Here is a 22002-nt window from a genome sequence, read left to right as displayed (position 1 = left end):
CAAAGCTGAGTTTTATTCGCCATAAAACCAGAAAAACTTGGGTCACTGTAGCATTTTTTCCGGCATGTGATTAATAAGTCTTGAAATTGGGAGTGATTTGACATTCACATTTTAACTTAACTTTAAAACCTCTGCATGCACACTGACTCCGGCGGCTCAACCAATCAGCATTAGTCTCCTAGCGACTCTGGTTGAACTTTTCCCCATTCTTTTCTTTTTTTGCATTCTTTTTTGCAGACGCATGTTTGAGGAAGTCATTCTGGGGATGACTAATTCCTGGAAATTGGCTGTGGAAAATCTCTCCAGTGCGATGCGAAAGAAAACCCTATCTTTGCACACGGCTATGCAAAATCCCTTTTCAAAAGCTCTCAAAATACAGGAGAACCCTTTGTTTTCAACCCAGTTTTTTTTTTTTATTTAACTGCCATCAGCAGATATAAAAGCTTCTCTCTTTGCAGGGCTTAGTTTTCTCTGTGGAACAGCACTGACCCAGCATGTTGTGTTATTGTAAAGCAGAGGAGATGAGGAAAGATGCATGTGAGGTTGGTTTCCATAAGTCACACAAATAAAGATGCAGATAGTGTTTGAACTATTCCTTCTTGTGTTTTACCTCCGTTTCTTTTGTCCTAACAGAACATTAGTAGTTCTGAACAAGCCTCTGGTGTTGGATCAGTGCATGAACTCTTTAAAGCTGCTGGTGTTGGTTGATTCAGTTTTGGAAAACCTTTCTTAAAGGGACAGTTGAGCGTTCTCTAAAATGGGGTGCTGTGGTGAGGTTAGGAGCAGTTACCGTCTTCCTCACAGTGGACAGTGACCTGGTCTCTCTTACGTTGAATACAAAAAGTCTGTACACTGTTTTGTGAAACAACTGATTAGTTTTTTCCGCAATCTGAAAGCGAGTACGGTGCCACGTTACTGCTATGCACTTCTCTCATCCAGTAAAAGTTTGATTTTTGTGGAGGATCGCAGTGCTTTTGATTGATTACCAGCTTTATGTGCAGCAGCGTTTTAAATAATTACTGTTTCAAATGGGGTCGGATCCACCGCTGGTCAGCTGGCTGAAATGAGGCTCCTACTGTTTTCACTCACGTAGAAGACAAAAATATTGTCGTATTGGACTTATTTCTAGTTGCAGAACTTCATATTATTAGAGCTAAAAGAAGCAACATCTGTCACATTGAGAGTAATGCTGACTAAAACGGTTGGTTAGTTACGAGTGGTGGTTTGTTTTGTAGCCAATGTTTACTTAAGATTTTGTGTCAAAATTACAACAGCAGTAAATAAATGCTTTGCTTACGTCATCATTACACATTTCATGATTAAGATTTCTTTTTATTTCATCAGTAGGAGGAATTATCATAGTTGTTGGTTGAAAAATGTTACGTGAATAACAAAGAAGTGGTTTATTTTGAGATTGTCATACTCATAAGAATCTAATACTGTTTCCAAAACTGATGACTTCCTGCTTTTCAAAAGAGGGAAAACTTCTGCGGGTTTCCTCTTCCTTCAGTTTTCTAAAGCAGCTGACTGACAGCTGGCACCTTCACCCAGAGAGAAACCAGGAAAATCCTCCAAACGATCTCTGCCGAGAATTTGAAGTCAAACCCCAGGAATCGCAGTTAGTCATTTTAAAACTTTGACTTCCTCTCCCCAACTTTTAACCTGGTTCACACGAGTACTTTTATTTCCTTTGTTGTTCAGCCAGCCGCTTTCAGTGAACGCGGACTGAAATTACGTGATTATGAGTACGGCAGCCCGTGATGGCAAAAAAGGGTGAGACCCTCACTTTTAGAATGATGGTTAAAGATCGGAGGTGTTGCAGCGGACTGACTTGCAGCTAACAGCATTGATCAGTAAAACATTCTCTGCTCCTCCGTCCTCAGCACCACCCCGTTTTCAGCTAAATAATAATGCAAGCGCACTTCCTGTGGCTTCCTGCTGCGAAATGCTAAATGTGGAACTTTATGTCCTTCTCCTGATCGCTGAGGACTTGAGTATTTGTATCTTGTGAACACACAGTATTAAGGCATGGCATGAGATAATTGTTTCCCCACATGCTAATAACTTGTGACCGTAAAGTATTTAGCTTTTTGCAATCTGACCAGAGGCTCATCTTGTTTTCTCTTTGTAAATTGACACATTGGTCTGTAAATCATTTCAGCACCTAAACCAACAAGATTGCAACTGCATAACATAACAGAGATCATAAATGTCATTTAAAAAAAGAAGTTTATTAAGATGGATTTAGATTTCTTTGTTCATCAAATTCATTTGAGAAAAATAGACTCAGCTCCACTAAATCTGGATCCTGCATCTTATTAGTTTAAAACAAGTTGAACTAACCCTCCTCCACCCGCTGTTTTTCAGATGCTGCACATTCGCTGCTCTCTCAAGTCAAGGAAGGATCCGTTTTGTTGAGGTCCGAGGAGGCCGACGCGGTGGGAAGCAAGCGAGAAGGGTCGTCACACCTCACCTCGTCTCTCGCGTTCCCCTCCTGTGCTCCTCGGTCAGGGATGGTGACACCAGTAACCTCTCCTCCTCTCCATGGTGACAAGTACCTCCGCGCCTCGTCCCACCGCTCCCGCGAGAGCCCAACAGCCAGCACGCTTGCCGAGTGGACACCGAGACACTCCACCAGTCAGTCACTTTGTCAACCAGCTTGCTATCACCCGGCAACCTATTACCTCACGCCATGACCGCTTTGTCTGACCTGTGTTTAGGAACTCATTAATTCATGGTAAGTGTTTCTCTTTGTCCCGGCCGCCGCTCCGCGCAGGCGAACTTCGGTGTGATTGTGCTTTTGTTTCAGATCAGAATAATTATACTTCGGTAACTCTTTTGCATGTTTCCTTTGAACTTCCCTGGTTTTACGTCCACATTAAAGGAGACCTGTTATGCAAATTTCATGTTTTGCACGTTTTTGTACTTCCGTTTGGGTTTTTACTGCTTCTAAAAACAGCCCAAGTGTTAAAAAAAGAAAGAAAAAAAAAAAACGGCCAGACATTTTCTGGTGTTTGAGGCAGAAACCTTTGTTCTGGTGAAAAGACATGAAGGCCAAAGGGAACGTAGAAAAAGATCAGAACTGAAAGTGGAAAGTGTTCAGCCTAGTCCAACCCCAGACCTAGAGCTTATAGAGATGCTGCAGGGTGACAAACTTTCCTCAGAAGAACAAACACAACTTCCTCCACATTTTTTATAGGTTTCTTTGCACACAACTTAAATTTGTGTTTACAAATTTAATTTTCAACACTTTCAGCTAGGATTAGTTTGCATGGCCAAGAAACAAAGAAAAGACGTAATGGGCAAAAGCTAGTAGAGACATAATTACCCCATATTTATTGATACTCATCTATTCAACAAACCCTGGATAAAAATAGTAAAAATAACAATCCTGACAGTTTTAGGGGTTTTTAAACATCATTAATTGTAATTTATCTTGACAACGATAAAATCAAAATCTTATCGTGATAAAAAATGTATCGCAATAAATGATAAACGACCCTTACATTGGAGTTAATAGTTGTAAGCTATTGAGAAAAGTTCAAGTTGTGTGAATACTTTTGTAAGTCACTTTAGATGTGTTGCCACCAATATTTCCTAATAGGTATTTTAAAGCATCGCATTAAAAATGTTAAAGGTTTTCTGATTTGTACTAAAAGTAGTTGATGTGGTATGTCAGAGTAAATAAAAAAATAAAAAAAAAGAACATGACAAGTTCTAAAGCAGCAAACATTTAACCCAAAGTCAGCTGATTTCACCAAATGAGGATAAAACCAGCTTACACATTTATTGCTAAAAATAAAAAATAAGCGAGTAGGGAAATAAAAATTTCCATTACATTTTAAGCTAATCTAAAATCTTGTTTTGGGCTAGATCTGAATTCTGCAGAAAACCAAACAAAAATACCCATGCTGCAGCCTTGGTGGCTCCCTTTTTGGTCATTCGTCTTAGCATGTTTGTATTTTCCAACCAATATTTGCATATCCTGTCAATGCGGCCTCTGCTCCAGGTTTGTAACAAAGCCGAACCCTCGCGGTCATTTGCATCCAGTCGCCTGTTTTCCACTGTGCTGCCTGGTTGCTGAATAACTGATGGTCGCTCCGCTGGTCTGACGAGTGCTTTTGCATATCAGGCAGGCTGTGCCAGGATCATTGTGGGAAATCACATGTGTTTATGCTCAGTAGAGGGAATGATAACAAGAGGAGAAGCCTTTTTTATGGATACACATCATTATTGCAATTTGGATTTTTAAGAACTATAGGGGAAATATGACTTTGCAGGTAAGAGGGATTTTAAAAAAATCTGTACTATAGTTGCTTTATTGTTTTTGTATATGTTTAGAGGTAATCCTAGTTTGAGAAGTATCTACATTGGATTTTCAGTAGTTTTCAAAAAAAATCTCTGAGCTGTATTTCTATCCAGAGATGCTAAAAGGGTTGATGCAGGTACAATTGTCAATTTGGCACAATTATATTTTTAAAGTTCAAGGGCAGCTTCACCAAAACGCAAAATTCAGCTCCTCACTTAGTGAGCAGCACAGAGCAGATGCTTTTAAAAGAACAAAGGACCAAAGTTTAATTGGGTTGAGGGCAAAAATCCCTCTGCTGCTGTGGTTTGTGGCTTGTGCTGGTCGTCTGTCAAGAAAAGTCTTGGTTAAAAATGTGTGCTGAAGAGATCCTAGTTTTGTTTAAAGTGTTAAAAATTATGTTGGATTTTCTGTAAAGTTCAAAAAGTGTGAGTTTTTCAAATCGCCTTTATAAACTCCTCTTATTTGCAAAACCTGAGTGTAGAAAATGGAAAAAATGTTACCAATGTATCAAACTCTTATTGTGAAGATAATCAGGAAGTCCTGTCTCTGTTCAGCTGTTGTACTGATGCCTTTAAGGTGGTAGAAAGTTGTTGAAATGCGTCCAGCGAAACGCCACGCGTTACTTTAGCATGCTGTCGATTACAAGCAAAACACTCAAGTACAATGGTGGTGGTCCAAAAAAAGCTGAAAACGCTGAAACAAGTTAAACAGGCGAATCAGATCATTGAATTAGAATTACCTCACTCAGCATCAGCCAACCACAGCCTAATTATCCCAACAAAGTTATAGAAAAGTTGCAGTAAGTGTTGGACATCTCTTGACGTGGGCCAAAAAAAGTCATGTGCTTAAATTAAGTGGTGGATTTTGAAAAACTTTCCTGTGGGGCACAATGCTCTTGTGAGAGGGGGCGGAGGGGAAGTAAATTCAAGGCATTTTAATGCCTTTACAATGGGTGCCAATAAGTGTGGAGTGTGCTCTGACCTGTGTAAGTGTTAACATGATGATAGGGAGGAGAAGGTTGGGTATTAGTAGGTCTAACAAGGCAAATTGACAGAAGTACAATGTTATTTTTAGTTCAAGGGCCTGAGGAGGATTGGAACACTGGTCATGCAGTGGGAGTGTCGCATATGAACAGAAATAAAGTCAGAATTTAAAAAGAGTTGGTCAGTTTTTCTGTGATATTGAACCACAAAGCCCAGCGCTTACTTTACATGCTGTTCTTGTGTGTTTTGTACTGGGAAGAAGAGCTCATACTATAGGAAGCAAAAAGCATTAGCCGAGAAAATCGGAAGTGGCCCAAAGATTGGTGTCGGTTAAAACAATCAGTTAGGCAACCGCAGTAAAAACGAAGGCGCAACGCTGTAAAAGCACTTTTACATGCATCTTTATCTCCAGACAGTCGGTGGTGGATGTCGCATCTTCTGATGGATGGTGAAGGCCAGAGACGAATGGGTTAACGCGAATGTGCGCCGACTTGTGTGTTTGTTGCACGCACGTGCCCGTCCATGTGTGTGATATGCAGATCCTGTTCCTCTGTCTCTGTCTGCGCCCATTAAAATGCACATTTAGTGTGTGTCAGAGCTGAGTGAAACACTTGGGCGAATGCCAGAAAGCCCTCGTACCAAACAAGGAAGGGAATCCTCTCAGTCCTCCTCCTCCTTCCTCGGCGCGTCGTCCTTCTCCTTAACGTGCATCCACACACTCCATTTTTTATTTGATTTTTTTTTTTTTGTTTGTCCACCCCAGATAATTTTGTGCTGTCTGGCGAGGAGAAAGCGGAGCACGATTGTTGATTTGTTTCTGCTCTCTCTGTTCGCCCTGCGATTGACTTGAGTTGTGTTTCAACTGTGTTTGTTCCATGCATGCATGAAGCCCCACAGCGTGAGTGGAGTGGAGATGAGAAAAAGGCAGGCGGCTCACATCGAGGCCCCACCCCAGGCCCCTGGACAGCCTCGACCGAATACCTGCTGCCTCTGCTGGTGCGGCTGCTGCAAGTGTCTGTGGTAAGCAAGTGACACGTTTGACCGCTAACCCCCATTATTTAAATCTGATGAGTGTGTTTGTGCATTTGTGAAAATGAGGCAGATAATCTGTGAAAAAAATAATAAAAATTCAAGCTTCTCCACCACTCCTGGTCAAAAACAAAAAATCGGAGCCAGGATGAGGGTCTTACCGCTGTCCATCACCCTTTGGGTATGGACAACGAAGAAACAACTTAAAGCTGTTTATCCCTTTCATTGATGGCTGTGCTTACTAGGCTGATCATTCATGGCCAGCTCTACTGACGGGGAAAAGCTGTAGTTAATCAGAGAGAAAGGGAGAGGTTCTGAGTGGCACATACACCGGCCTGATTGATGGCGCTAATATTCCTAAATCTGATTGGTTGTTTTTGTTTGTTTTTTTTTTTTTTTTTTTTTTTTACAAAAGTTGCATACTGTAACTTCAAGGAAGGAAGCAGTACAACAAGGATGTTTTTAAAGTGGTAGGAGTTTTGGTTTAAATCTACAAAGCCTTGCAAAGCTTGTCCACATTTCATCCCATTTCCCCATACAATGCCTGTATTTCATAGGGATTTTCTAAATAGTCATATGAACAGTGTGACAGAGATTGGGTTGAAGCAGGTTAAAGCAGTGTGTTCTGAAAGGTCTAAAAGCATCTTTAAATGATTATCATCTTAAGTTTAGGCCTTAAAAGTTGTGAAATATACCCAACCCTTTGGAACAAAGTTTCACATTACTTTAAAACTTTTTTTAGCTCACAAATGTGAGATTCTACTTATGTCACATGTAGTGAAATAGCTTTGATGAGACCGCTAGCTAAAACAGTAGGTGATTGTAAAAGATTTGTTTAGCAAATGTACACAGTGGTCAAAAGCAAAATATGAACATAAAACACTCACTCTGAATTTAGTTTTTAAGTAAGTCTGCTTATTGTGGAGAATGTTAAACCCTTTCTTGATGCTCCTCTTACAGTAACACAGCTTACTAGCTAGCCTGTAGTCTGATATGCTGCTCAAGAAGGCAACTAACTGTACGTTCAGAAATTATTAGCATGGGTAACACCCCTTTGGCTTCTACATCAGACTTGCCAAAGACATGGTGGTCCACAATAAGAGACCAACCCACACAGGAAACATGGCTCATCCTTGGGTCTTCTCTTATAATTTAGGGGAGATTTCTTCAGGTCTCCCTCAAAAAAGAGATTTTATCTTAAATAACTTCCTGGGTAGGAGACAGAAAAGAGTAATAGTTTTTAAGCGCTTACTTTCAAAACTATGATATATTTTAAGACCAGTAACGTGCCAAAATTGTATGATTCGTAGTTCTGCTTGATAAGTTTGCTGTTGTTGTTATAAAGCTGTTTCTGATGTCTGCTGCATGCTGGCATGGGAATGTTATACCTTATGTCTGTGCCAGCAGTTAGATTCAGATCTACATCCTACAAACATATATATATATATATATATATATAGATATATATATCCCTTATATCTATATATCCCTTATATCTATATATCCCTTATATCTATGTATATATATATATAGATAGATAGATAGATATAGATTTGTGTGTGTATATATATGGATAGATATATATTTATGTAGATAGAGAGATATGTATATAGATAGAGATATAGATAGATAGATAGATAGATAGATAGATAGATAGATAGATAGATATAGAGATGTGTATATATATGTATGTATGTATGTATATATATATATATATATATATATGGATAGATATATATTTATGTAGAAAGAGAGATGTGTATATAGATAGATAGAACTGTGGGAGGAAGCCGGAGCAACCCGGAGAGAACCCACTCATGAACATGGACAACCTGCATAAAGAACCTAGGCCAGGATTCAAACCCAAGACTTTCTTGTTGCAAGGATACCGTGCTACCAACTGTGCAGCCCTGATGTTTTTTTTTAATATTTTATTCATAAAATGTATTTTTTATTGTCACCTAAGGCGAATTTAGAGACCTGTTGACCATCCATCCATCCATCCATCCATCCATTTTCTTCCGCTTCATCCGGGGTCGGGTCGCGGGGGCAGCAGCTTCAGAGGGGAGGCCCAGACTTCCCTCTCCCCAACCACTTCTTCCAGGATGGGTCCCTGGTGAGGTGTTCCGGGCATGTCCCAGCAGGAGGAGTCCCCGGGGAAGATCCAGGACATGCTGGAGGGACTATGTCTCTCTGCTAACCTGGGAATGCCTTTTGATTCCCCCAGAGGACATGGAACAAGTGGCTGGGGAAAGGGAAGTCTGGACCTCCCTTCTTAAGCTGCTACCCCTACCACCCTACCCTGGATAAGTGGAAGAAAATGGATGGATGAAATGGATGGACGGTTGAAATTGCAACTCCCTTACATTTTATGCAAGTTTTTTTACTGTTCATTAACAACAGGAGGAGCGCGACAGATGTAACATGCTGTTGTCAGTCAGATGTAACATTCTTGTTGTCAGTTAAAATGATGGACAACAAGAATTTCGTCGTTTGTAGTGCTGATATTTACTCCTTTCTGGGCAAACATCCGCAGCCGCGGAAACTTGCTCTTTTGGAAGATCTTTAGAGCTGTCATCCCCTAGGACAGATGTCTCTTTATTGGTCAAGTCTTCTAACGTCGTTTTTGCCAGAGCACAGGTTGAGCTATTGGACTCAATTGTCTCCTTTGCATCGCAAACTTCCCTGGCTGGGGAAGTTTCTTTGGGAAAATTAGAGGTCGAGCTGTGAGATTCAACTGTCTCCTTTTTTTCAACTTGCCCAGCCGGGGAAGTTTGTTCTTTGGAAAACTTAGAGAAGTCGTTCCCTAGGAGGGCAGTCTCTACCTGGGTATTGTTCTCTGACGCCTTTTTGGTCAAAGCAGAAGTTGAAGAAGAAACTTCCCCAGCCGGGGAAGGATTGAAAAGATAAGCATCGAATATATCGTATTCAGTGCACTCGTCCTGAGAGTTATTAATTTCAAACTTAACACCCGGGAGTAGTTTGTTAAAACCTTTTCTTATTCCTCTGGTGATCAAATATCCAACGCTGAAACCTAGCGGGAAAAACATGGTGGTTAAGACCTTTTCCATACTGAAAATCCTTGCAAAACACAGTGCAAAACGTCAAAGAGCTACTTGAAAACTACCTCCTGGTTTGAGATGCAAGCATTCATAAACTCAGATGTTCTTTGATCTATGACATAGACCTATGTGTCATAGAAGAGGTCATAGCTACAATGAGCTCACTGTATTTCTAGGGGAATGTCTGGCTTCTGACCGTTGCTATGGAAACGGTCAGATCAGTTCTGCATAACTCAAACTATTAACCCTTTGCAAATGCGTCACTTAATCATTCAAGGCCCCATGATGGACATCGGAAGTGAAGGATTGAAGTATCGAACAGAGTGACTTAAGTTATTTTACCAAGTTGTTTTTACCAATTTATTCGTGGCTTCTTCTTGTTCGAGTGGAGATAATTTGTCTGTAAACATACCAAACTTGATTGGGGCTCATAGACGGTAGTTTTTACAAAAGTTTGAAATGGCTAGCTTCCAAACCGACCCATACTTCCTCCATCCTAATGTGTTAATCAAATTACTGACTTTGCCTGAATTCACACCAAATTATTTATATCACTATGTCATAAAAAGAGTTTCCCATTACACTGGAGCAACATTAAAAACGTACAAAAAATGTAATGCTAAGTTTAGTTTCTATCCTTGTTTGTTTCTGCAGCCAGCCACACTGCATCCCATGACCATTTTTAAATGGAAATCAACAAAACAGAAGCGATTTTAGACAGGCTGTTTTTTGTTTGTTTGTTTTTTTTTTGACAGGCTTTAAAGGAGCGCATTGGTTGTTTCGATGTCCATCATGGCAGAGCGGGCAGATTTCTGAAGAGCCAGACGTCACGTGCTAAGAGTCAATACATAGTTTCCAACAGTCTGAACAGGAAGTGATTGGCCCCACTATGTTTGCGGCTTGTTTATTGTTGTCATAGCAACTGCTTGCCACCTGTGGTCGTTACGTGAGAACCAGGCACTTATGACTATTCTCGTTAAAAAAAAAGAAAAAAACTATATTCGCCACTGTGAAAAAGAATAAGCGGTATTAGCAGATACAATTACAATAAACGTGCATCTCGCGCTATTGAAGACATTTGATGAGATGAGAGCTAAAGTAGCTAAGCTAAGCACAAGGCTAACGTACCTAAAGAATAGACCCCACTTTGGCAACTCAGGCACAGGAAATACGGCGGCCTGCGGGATATTTTTGTTCACATCGACTGACGTGAGGGCTCGGGGGATAACGTTTCACAAGTAAGATGAACATATTATTTTCTATGTCTACCAGCGAAATGCCAGCTAATATTAGCTATAGTGCTTGGTGTCATACCGAGGTTCAGCTCCGGCTATTAAGGCTAGCCGAGATTTCGTAAATCTTAAAAAGTTTTAATTATTCCCTAACATTGATTTAGATTCTCTCACAATGGAGCGCTACCTTAGAAATATAACAATATTATATTTATTATTCTAAATATATTACCATTATTATATTTACTTTGAATAATGATATAAATTATTCAATATTATCTTTGGTTTTCTATAATAATATCATTTTATTTGTGTGCATGTGCTTGCGTGCATGTGTGTGTACACCGTAATTAAGTGTTTTTAACTGTAGGTCATGTCAAAAATATTTTTTTCATTCTGCTCTGTTGTTTTGGGAAATGGTATATTTCAGGAGGCTGGATTTTAATAGTTAAATATTAAGTTTAGATTGACAGTGGTATATTAAAACCATTAATTTAAGTAGGGTTTTTCATAATTCTATCAAGTTTAAAATTTTGAATCATACTTGACTTTAAAATATCTTAAAAGTACAATTAAATGTAACTTACAGACATTTGCTGCTGCGTTTGTTGTAAAAACTGACAAGAAATTTTGCCTGCTTGGAGAAGAGCTACAAAGAAATAATTTTGGTTTAATAATTTTACAAGTTAGCATAAATATAGAATAAAGAATGATCCCAAAGAAATGATGCTACCGCTCCACATTTGATAGATTGTAAACAACCCACTCGGACACATTTGTTCTGTACGGTGCGGAAATGTACACAATAGACAGAACGTAATGTCTTCCAGCTTTTTCTGTGTAATTGAGAGTTTGACACAAACAGCAGCACAGCATCAGCAGCCCACATTGTTGATGGCTGGGAAGGAGATAAATGAGTCCATTTCTATGCTTTCCTGTAAACTGGTTATGAGTCTGTTGGTTTTTCACTTTTCTTGTATTTTAACTAAACAAACTGGTAAACAAATGTTTATATCTGTTTTTAAAAGAGTCGTAGCTTCTCTCTTATGTCTCTGTCAGATGAGCAGCATTAGCAGCTTTTAGTGACATTATTATTAATAATAATTAGATTGTTTTTGAATACGATGTAGGATTTAAAATGAACTGATGAAGGAAGAATGATTTTAACAATTGGAAAGAGGGAAGAGTTTAAATGTGCTGAACATTTAAACACTCTTCCCTCTTTCCAATAGTTAAAATCACTAACTTTTAGCTCTTATTATTAGAGGTGTGCCGATCGATCGGTCACCGATCATAATCGGGCCGATTTTCGTGAAAAAGTGCGTGATCGCGATCATTGTCTCTTGTTGCTGATACCGATCACCTGCATCTCATTTCGCAGCCTGCCTGTGCAGCTGGTCTCCTCTTTCCTTCACACTGTGCAAACGCGCAGCAACAAATCCTAAGCGATGTGGAACTATAACGCACTGAGTGATTGGGGGAAGTTTGCGAGTTGCGGCGGAAAATTGAAGCACGTCAAAATGCATCAACACAACGAAGCTAATACGACATAAAAACAATGCCAATATTGACGGAGTTTGGCTACATCGAGGCTCATTGCAGTAAAAAAGACATATGGAGGATCAGATAGCAGGTAAAGCAGCGCACAGCTACAAACATTCACCCGGATTAGCATGACGGTCAGAAAGCTAAACAAATAACCCGCAAAATTATTTAAGTCTTTGAGCTGCGATGTAAGACGCTGGTTCTGTTCTCGCTGTTGAACCGCTGCTACTCGCTACAGGTAGAAATATTTCACAGACGGAGAGCCGCTTCTGCTCCACCTGGTAGTGACTCTCACACCGAACCTGTTTAAAGCTGCAGCATCTAACTTAAAAAATACCTTTTGCATACGTATTAAAACTTTCGCTGTCCTAACATGAGACAGATAATCTCTAAAAAAAAATAATCGATCTCTTCTGCCTCCTTCCTGCTCTGCATAATTACTCCGCTCAGTCAGAAACAGCCACTCAGAACTAGCAGTAATCAGCTAGCCGCCATGCTATCAGGAAGTTTTCATGCAGTGACTCAGGATTGTTTATTGTAATGGATCCTGTATTTGCCTATGAATGTTCAGTTTTATACTTGAATTTTTTTGGCAATGTTGAGAGGTTTTATTTTGKCTCTTTGCATTATTTAGCCTCTTCAGAGCCTTCATATGTTATCAGTCTGTTAAAGATAGTATTACTGATTGCAGTACAATTTGCACAATGCCTGTTTTGTTTAGTTTTCTTCTTGGAAAAAGTTATTAAAAACAGGTTTCTGTCTAAATTAAGGTGAATTCATGATTCCTTTTTCCACATAATGTAACCGGTAGTGTTTATGATAAAAAAATAACAATAATAATAATAATTATGTGTTGCCACAGTAAATTGTGCACAGTTTTCAACTGCATTTCTACATGATGGCAGCGGATCGCAGAACTGAACTCCAGTGAATAGTTGGTTACAGTTTGAGGCTGCCTGTCGTGACTTAACCTTTTTTATTTTTAGAGTGCACTGCATGTTCTATCTGTGCACTTTGCATTCAAGTGGAACATGTAAAAATGAGCTCGCTATTTTGGGAAGTTTGCAACATTTCCACAAAGTCACAACAACACCACCACCCCTGACTGAATTTCTGCACTGTGGAACATTTCCTTAAAAAAAGAAAATAAAAAAAACCCTGCATATCACTCTGATCGCCAGGTCACCATGGTGGTGGTAGTATTATGTTGTGGGGAATACCACAAAGGTTGATGAGAAGTGAAATGGAGCTAAATGCAGGGCAGATGACCTGTTCACCCTCCAACAAGAGCTACAGTTTAATGGGTTTAGATCAAAGTATGTTCCTGTGTTGGAACATGACTGTGAGAACCATGTTTTGACAAAATAAGCAACATTTTCAGTTCAAAAACCCTTTTTGCTGCTGAATTGTTGAATAAATGGACAAAAGAGCTCAACAACGGAGAAAATTATTGTTTTTAATTTTGTCATTCGACCATCATATCGGTGAAAGGTTCTGTTAGATCCAACATACACACAATAGTCTTTTCCAGCGTCTCATCAGTTTGTTTTTGAAGCAAAAAACGAGCCTACAGCGAGCCAAGAGAAACGGCTTCGTCGTCCATCGCTGTTGTTTGCAGATGTCGCTTGTGCGTCAGATTTACGGGTTTACCAGAAACGAGCAATTACAACAGTTAAAAATGTTTTAACGCATTAAAATCTGTGTAGTCCATTAATTGAAATTAATGCATTAAAGTCCCTGCCGTAGTTATTCTGTAGATTAATAAAGATAAAATGCATGAGTAAATTGTTTTAGGACCAAATATTGGCTATTTTGTTTATATTCTTGTGAAGTAGAAAGGGCTTCCTCTTATTTTGAAAATCTTACAAACCAGCATTTCCTAAAAGGTCTTTAAGCAATATGGAATACTGTACACACCCTCGGTATTTTGGTGAAAATGTTTATTTTATTTTTTTTGGTGAAATGATTAATGACTGTCTGTAAACGCAAGCTGCTCGTCTTGTGTTTACAGATAGATTCAATTACAATTAAACCCCAATTTTCTGTGCCTTTTTAAAAATCCAGATCGGAACAAAGTTGACCACAGTCCCTAAAGTTGCACAACCTCGAGGGCAACGCGTTGCCTCTGAGCAAGGCACCAGAAACTCTTGAGTTGATCCGAAGCTCCTCCAGCTGCCTGACTGTGGCTCAGCTCCTGCCAGGAGAGCGGAGTGAATGAAACATTGTTTTCAGGCAGTGAATGGTGAATGCTCTGCTTCTTTCACGCCACTTCATCTGAAGTGGCCGCAGCTTGCGGACTGTGAGTCCGCTGTGCGTTTCCCAGCCGAGCGCCGGTGTCGGGTCTCCCAAAACTCAGCCTAGAAAAACAAATTCCACGGTAACACACATGTTTTATTTGCTGTTTCGGCCGGCGGCCCGGCAGGACTAATTTGCTTAGCTCGACTGACACGGGTACGCAGCAAATTCAACACTATGCCGAGTCTGTTTGGTCCTTATCAGAATTGGTGTTAATTTAACTCTTTCAGTTAAATTAACACCAATTTCAACAAGAAATTGAGTAATTTTAACACTTGAAATATTTCTAACTACTCAAACTATTGCTGAAATAACTCTGTAAGAGTTAAATTAACACCAATTCTGAAAAGGACCAATTATACCAGGCATAGTGTTGATTTAACTCTGCATAATTTGTTGTGTAAAAGTTTAGCAAAGCCTGCATGTAAATCGCCGAACGCGCCCGGTGTCGACACTCTTTGCTCAGGCGAGTTATTTTTTGCTTAAAGTAACATATTTTTCAGTCAACTTGGAAGTGTGTTCCTCCTGTTGCCACCCACGGCCTCTTCTGTGAATAATGTTGTTTTGGAAGCTTAGAAGGCCATTATGATAGTAATAATTAAGTTGCCATGCAACTAAACGACTAACTAACAACTAACTGTGCAAAAAAATAATTTTAAAAGCTGAAACACAAAATTATTACCTTAATTTATATAACAAATTGTGCCACAGTAAAAATAAAGATATTCCTTATATCTTTATTTTTGGTTTATTTTTGGTCAGCAGTGAACCAAACTCTGTTGACCATCCCTCGAGAACTGACTGTTGCCATTTGCTCAACACAAGGCTGCAGTGTCTTAATGCCCACACAGCCTAAGCGATGTGGTACTGCTCTCAGACATGTGCTTTTTTATTTATTTATATATATATATATATATATATAAAACATTAGCTTAATTCATTAGGCGTCTGATATGTAGACTTACCGCTCCATCCTTTATCTCAATTCCTGCTGGTGAAAGACGACGTCACACCGCGCTAGAACTGAGACAGTCTGCTTGACTTGAGTTACATTTATTGAGAGTTGAACAAGATCTTGACTAAATGTATGTTTTAGTGGTTGGGGATCCTGTAATTCTGCCTCCTGCAGTCATCTTCACTGCAGGTTTCAAATGATAAATGACCCAATTTGAACATTTTGTGATCTAGTGGGTTCCAGAAAAAGATCATTTAAAATGCCCAAAATCATAATAATTAAGGATTACGATCTGTTGATAGGTGAATAAGTAATATCTTCTTCACCGATGTTTGCTGCTGCACTTTTGTCTCGGTGTCAGGATTGTTCGGCCATCTTTAAATTTGCCCATATTGAATCCCGGTTGTGTATTTAAAAATGTTATCTCTTTCATCTTAACTGCACAGTCGCACAGTGCAAATGTGCTTAAATGTAAGCCTGCATGACGGAAATAATCTACAGCTGAGCAGCAGTGTGTGAAGGAAACTGTGTCTTGCACTGCAGTCTTCTTTAGATGCTATCAAATTGTATTTTCTGTGTTTCCTGCTCAGACTAAAGTTTGGACCTGTTCTGGAAGGAGAGAGACACTGTAAAATGTTCCAACACCTCAAACTGATTAGAAATCCAAAGATTAGCAACCGTGCTGTCCGTCCATCTAACTTATCAATTTGAATAAAAGCTGATGGAGCGCAGCTGCTTTATCTGACTGCAAGTTTCCTCCAATAAATGCAGAAAATGTCTGAAATTCAATCTGACAGTAAATATCTGATCAGCAAATCCAGTCAATCTTTGAGATTCTTCATATATGTGCTTATAATTTGTTTCACTCCATAGCTAACAGATGTTCAATACTTTTACTGCACTTTTGTGTAGGTTCACATTTTCAATCAATGAAAGAACGTTGTTATGTTTCGTTAGCCTCATAGCGTAATTGCCAAAGTCATATTTTCAAAAAACAAGAAAAAGCATATGGGAAAAAAAATTAGGAATTTTGGGCCATAACAAGTTGTGATAGGCTGAGGCTGTCGGCAATTGGGCAGAGTGACGTAGCAGCCAAAATATGACATATTTTGCCTCTGTATTGTCTTGTCCTGAAAAGTTGTAAACAGTATAGCCATAAGAGAAGAGAAAGGAAAAGGATTTTGGAAAAACAATTATTTGATGCCTGGCTGAATTTGTAAGTTTCCCCCTTTTTCAAAACGAAAAAGAGACTCGAATGTCCAAAATGTCAAAAATATAAAACAAATTCCAGAAAAACACCTGAAAGTTGCACATTGATTTGCATGTCATGACGTGGATTGAGCATGTACGTTAGCGGGTGAAAAAACTTCCCAGGAGGGATTTTGTTTGACTTCTCATTATAGAAACTTTAACAGGTTTCTTCCCTGTTTGTTTTCTGTTACACTGGCAGGCAACAGATGATGCTTTTCAACTTGATTGATCAGACGTATTTTCTATTGAACTTGACCACGAGGCTAATCATGATTGCTATATTATTATTGTTTTATTGCCTGACCCTACAGGAAGGCCTTGTCCTTTTTATTTATTTTTGTTTAGTGAATAACCACATCAGTAGTTTTTACCTTCTCACCAAGCTTCCAGTTGAACAGCATCTTCTCCCTGACATCTTTTGACATTTCTTTCGGAAAGGAAGAAAATGAATCTGTGGATGTGCTCCTAATGCATATAATCAGTATCCTATAGTGGATTTATTCACTGTGATCACATAGCCAGTATTTGGATGTTAGAATATTGACTTGGTTGTAATTAACTTTTTGCTTTAGTGCAATGTGATTTTTATGGACTTTTGGGCTTAGATTTTGTTTCTACACATTAAAATAAAACTACTAAATAGAGACTTTTCATTTTTTATGAGGGCAAACATGAATCTAATGCTTATTTCTCTCACTGTGATGTGACTTTGTGATGTTATTGAAATACAGAAAACTACGTTCCACTGACAAGTTAAGTGAATTTTAACTGATTTGTTTATATTGGACCTGCTGGAAATAAGCTTCGGCGCTTATTTAAATCAAGTCAAAACAACTTTATTTATCCCCAAAGTGGACAATTCAGTTGTTTATCTGCGTGCGATGATTACTTCTTTGTGTATTCAACAGGAATGAAGACAGAATTGAGAGGAGCGAACGGCAGACCTGCACCAAGATGGACAGTATTGAAGCTGCTGAAGAACAGTGAGTGCAGTCCGGCTCCATCGTCGTACGTTTTTATTTGCGCCTCTGTTTTTTGTTTTTTTTTTCCTAACCTGCGGTCGTCTGTCCCTCCCACCGCAGACGTCCCAGTTTAGAAGAGTTGCTGTCGTGGGCACGGAGCTTCGAGATGATGCTGCGCTCGCTGGAGGGCCGAGAGATCTTCAGAGACTTCCTGCGCTCCGAGTACAGCGAGGACAACCTGCTTTTCTGGTTGGCCTGCGAAGAGTTGAAAAAGGAGACCAACCCCTCGGCGGTGGATGAGAAGGCCAGGATTATATACGAAGATTACGTCTCTATATTGTCGCCCAAAGAGGTGGGCCGTTTTGCGTGCGTGCGTGCGTGCGTGCGTGTGTGTCTCGGTGAAGAACGCCGGAGATTGCCTGTGTAGATGAATAACCCCTGTCGTCTCCTTACTCCAGGTGAGTCTGGACTCTCGGGTCAGAGAAGGAATAAACCAGAGCTTGACGGAGCCTAGCAACACGATGTACGAGGAGGCCCAGCTCCAGATCTACACCCTGATGCACCGGGACTCCTTCCCCCGTTTCCTCAACTCCTCCGTTTACAGAGACCTCCTGGACAGCAGGAGGCGCACCTGCCTCGACACCTAAACCTCGCCACCGTTCGTCATTGCCAACGTACGCCAACGAGACTACTACTTAAAAACTTCAAATACTACTATGGTGCCAGAAGTCAGGTTTGGAAGAAAATAAGCAAAAGTCTCTCGCTCTGTTCTGACGGGAAAAAAAACAAACAAACAATCTAAATAACATCCAAGATAGCTGGTCGAGTTATTATTTTGTTTGTTTGTTGTTTTTTTGTTTTTTTTATTTATATTTTTTAAGCAATTTCTATCCAGTTGTTCACTGGAGCTAGGTCGGCCTTTGCTGGCTGGTTAATCGGTCGCTTTGAGACCATTATTGCTGGCCAGTGATTGTTTTGCTAGCAATTTGTGCTGTTTCGTTCGTTTCGAGCGGCCGACTCCGCCCTTGTCAGCGGTTGGTTTGAACGGCCGACCCGATGCTTTGGCTGAGCGTGGACAAGGACTCCTCAGGTGGCGAGGACCCAGAGGAGAGAGACGTAAAGGACAAACCCACTGTTCCCGTACTGTAATAATCGAACCTCATTCTTTCTTTACCCTCACTTTACTGCTCTGTCCTTACTTGTTGGTTGATGTCCCATCTCCTCGTTGTTGTTTTTTTTTTGGTTGTTTTTTTCTGTTTTATACCTCCTCACTGTAGAAACATGATGCCCAGTGGTTGGTTGGAGTGGGAGAATCCTTGCCATTTTAACCAGTTGAAGCATCGGCTCTCTCTGCATGCAGCTCTCTCTCTCTCTCTCTCTTTCTCTCTCTCTCTCTTTTTCTATCACTCTCTCTCTGTCTTTACTGTAGCTTGACAATATAAGCCGCGGACTGCAACCTTTTCCGAGAGGTATTAAGGCTGTCTCTTACTGACTGTGTACGTTCAGCGAAGGGGAAAAAAAAAAGGTACGTCAGTTTTACCAATACTGCAGTTTTTATGGAGATGTAAAAGCTGCTTTCTCCAGCCCTTCTTCTTTTCCGTCCATCCGTTTATCCGAGCGTTTTCCTTCATTTAACCGGGAGAAGTAAGGGCTAGAATTGTGGTTGGGCAGCTATACTTCTAACATTATATAACTCACGAACTTCTCTCCGCTGAGAAAAGAAAAAAAAATCACAATGCCTTTACGTGTAAAGGAAGGCGGCAGAAGCGCTGCCGCAGATTTGCTGTGGAGCAACCACAGTTTGTCCAACAATCCCTACCTCCCATACCTTTTTTTTTTTTAAATCCCTCCCTCTTTCTCTTGCCTGCTCAAAGAACCCCCTACAGCTTGAGAAGCACAGGTGCCAAGTTTGGGCCAAAATCACAAATAGCGAAAACAGAGAGACACTTACATTGTCTAGATGAGCAGAGAATCATATGTAGGAAAACGGTAGCAATTTCCTTCTGTGCAGGCGTAAAGACCTGTGCAGGTGTTGTTTTTTTAACCCTGGCCTTTGACTGAAAGACTTCAGCTTTAGACCTCGAGGTGTTGGATTTTTAGAGGATTACTCTACTGGGTGCCAAATGGGACATCAAAGATCCTGGGAAGAGGTTTTTGATTTAATATTATTATTATTTTTTTTTTTTTTAATGGGTCTGGATTTTTTTCAGAGGGCTGGTTTAATAATGCTGAAATGCTACAATCCCAGGCTAGCAAAGAAATCTGCGTAGTCTTGCTCCACACAAGCCTTTTTCACCTTAAACCAACTTGGTTTAAGCATGCTGTAGACGAGCAGGTGATAGGATGCTTGTGCTAATCTTCCTTCCCACTGCCAGCCCTCACACACTCCGGTCTGTTTTTCTAACCTGACTTGAACAGCATGCACTTATAAATGTGTGTGAGTGTGTGTGTGTGTGTGCGCATGGATGAGATACAATAAAACACTGAACCGGAATAGGAAAGTTAAGTTGCCAAATGTCCTGTTAACATGTTTAACATGCAACGGACACTGTTTTTTTTTTTTTTTTGGGTGGGGCGGGTTATGATGTGAACATTTAAGCAGAAACTTTGTTGTTACCTGTGGATCTGCAGTAGAAAGTGCATGAGTGCGGCGTATAATATGCAGTTTTATTACAACAAGCGTCTGTGTCCGTTGATTCAATGGACATGCGGAACCAGATAGTCCGGTCGGGAGAGTGGTAAATGTATCGGTGGAACCGCTCTCACACAGAGGCGTCCATGTTGACGCCTTTTCTAACTACCTGATGTTCTCGTGCCAATCTGGGTCTGCAGTAAAGAGACATTTGGTTCTGATTAGTGAGGGTTAGGCATGGGCCGGTACAATAACCGCGCTTTGACAGTATTAACACAAAAAAATTTAACGCAAGGGCGTCCGACGTCGACTAATTGCTTTTGTTCATTTCCGCTGCCGTAAAAACAACAAGACGAAGGCCGGGTGGTTTTTAGGGAAAGCTGACGTTGCAGTTTTATTGTTGAACGTTGCAATTATTACATCTAATATACGTCATCATTTTTTTTCCGTCACCACAACGTCCCTGACGCTCTTCCTGAGCTTGATGCTGTAAGGTCTTCATCAGTTGTGGACAATAGAAGTCTGTGAAAGTCAATCTGAGTGAACAAAGACATCACTAGAACAGAGCAATTCAGTGCATGAAGAGTGAAGCACTTAGTCTGATCCAGTCACTCCTTAACCTTCTGATCATGATTGTGATTTAATATGTCGTGCAGCTTTAGGTATGCAGTAAACTTTTGGTTGCTGCCATTATAAAAATGTCCTAAAATTTATTTATTTTGATACATCAGCAGACCTGCTAAATTTAGTAGCATTTTTCAACTGCTTATTTTAGCAGAATATGGCACAGTTTGTTTGTTAATAAGGCTATCTGCCTGTGTAATAACAATAACATCCAAATTTGTGTGGCAAGGGGAAAAACATAAGAGGTCTAGCTTTCTGTGCTCAGCAACAGGTGGGAGAGGGACAGTACTCTGTTATATACAACCAGAGAAAGCTCTTGTAAAGCCAACGTCTCTTCTGGTCCGGGTCAGCGTTGTTGAGCTCTTTGGGTTACCTTAACGCCAAAGACCGGCCCATGCCTCAGGACGGAAGATTCTGAGCCTCGTTGTTTTTCTAATCCACATAAATTACACAGAACACTTTCTAGACCTTCGTCGATTTGGATGAAACTAATTTCCACCAGATTGTGACTGATGCTGCCTGATTGCTCGAGTGAAGAGCTGTGCACATGCATGCGCCCCATTGATCATCGAAGGCAAATGAAAATCTGACGGTGAAGGACGGGTTTCACGTACGAAACTTGTTTCCGTAGAAAAATGTCAAAACTTGCGGTAGCTTTTTGATTCGGCCACTTTTTAAAAAAAAAATGGCCTCCTTGCTTTCAAATCCCTCGTCTGCACAAGTACACTTGTTGTATGTTGTCTATATATTAACCAACACAAGAATGTCTCACCAGGAACCAGATAATGAAATTATGGTGCAATCAAACCGAGTTTACATTCATAAACAACGAGGTGGGGGTAACCTTTTTAAAACGCGCGGAGCGGCGGAGGGAGCGTCACAGCCAGCCGGTTTGAAACTTGATGGTGTTTCACAACAAGGACACAAGAAAGCAGAAACCTCAGCTTCTGCTGCTGTCGTCCTCTAATTTATTCCAACTTTTCCACAGCGGGAGAAGTGCACGTGGTTGTTTGAATTTTATTTTTAATGCCTGCATTGCAATGGTGGATTTTTTACAAGCAATGATCATGATGTGAAGTGAGTTCAGATTCTTCTCTTTTTTTTTTTTTTTTTTTTTTTTTTT

General features: G+C 40.1%; 1 protein-coding gene and 1 long non-coding RNA gene across 5 annotated transcripts in view; one reads left to right on the top strand and one right to left on the bottom strand.

Moving 5' to 3' along the window:
• The window catches only part of rgs17 (regulator of G protein signaling 17), a 49311-nt gene that overhangs the window by 16415 nt on the left and 10894 nt on the right, over positions 1-22002 (top strand). For 2 of the 4 annotated variants that reach the window (XM_008429190.2, XM_008429193.2), the window contains 5 exons: positions 2368-2737; positions 6182-6312; positions 17570-17644; positions 17744-17975; positions 18082-18447. In XM_008429190.2, the coding sequence (XP_008427412.1) occupies positions 2735-2737; positions 6182-6312; positions 17570-17644; positions 17744-17975; positions 18082-18270 (630 nt within the window). In that variant the 5' untranslated portion in view covers positions 2368-2734 and the 3' untranslated portion in view covers positions 18271-18447. Of the gene's footprint in view, positions 1-446; positions 543-2367; positions 2738-6181; positions 6313-17569; positions 17645-17743; positions 17976-18081; positions 18448-22002 lie in introns of those variants that run through there. The other 2 variants (XM_017308984.1, XM_008429191.2) reach the window with 2 other exon arrangements.
• On the bottom strand, positions 8811-9515 carry LOC103476696 (uncharacterized). The gene is made up of 2 exons (XR_535534.1): positions 9449-9515; positions 8811-9355 (listed from the first exon to the last, which is right to left on the bottom strand). It is a non-coding gene; the product is annotated as an uncharacterized LOC103476696 (long non-coding RNA).

The sequence above is a fragment of the Poecilia reticulata genome, linkage group LG15, assembly GCF_000633615.1.
Source record: "Poecilia reticulata strain Guanapo linkage group LG15, Guppy_female_1.0+MT, whole genome shotgun sequence".
Taxonomy (NCBI): Eukaryota; Metazoa; Chordata; class Actinopteri; order Cyprinodontiformes; family Poeciliidae; genus Poecilia; species Poecilia reticulata.
The sequence above is the reverse complement of the archived record's forward strand: the minus strand, read 5'-3'. Positions and strand labels throughout refer to the sequence as shown.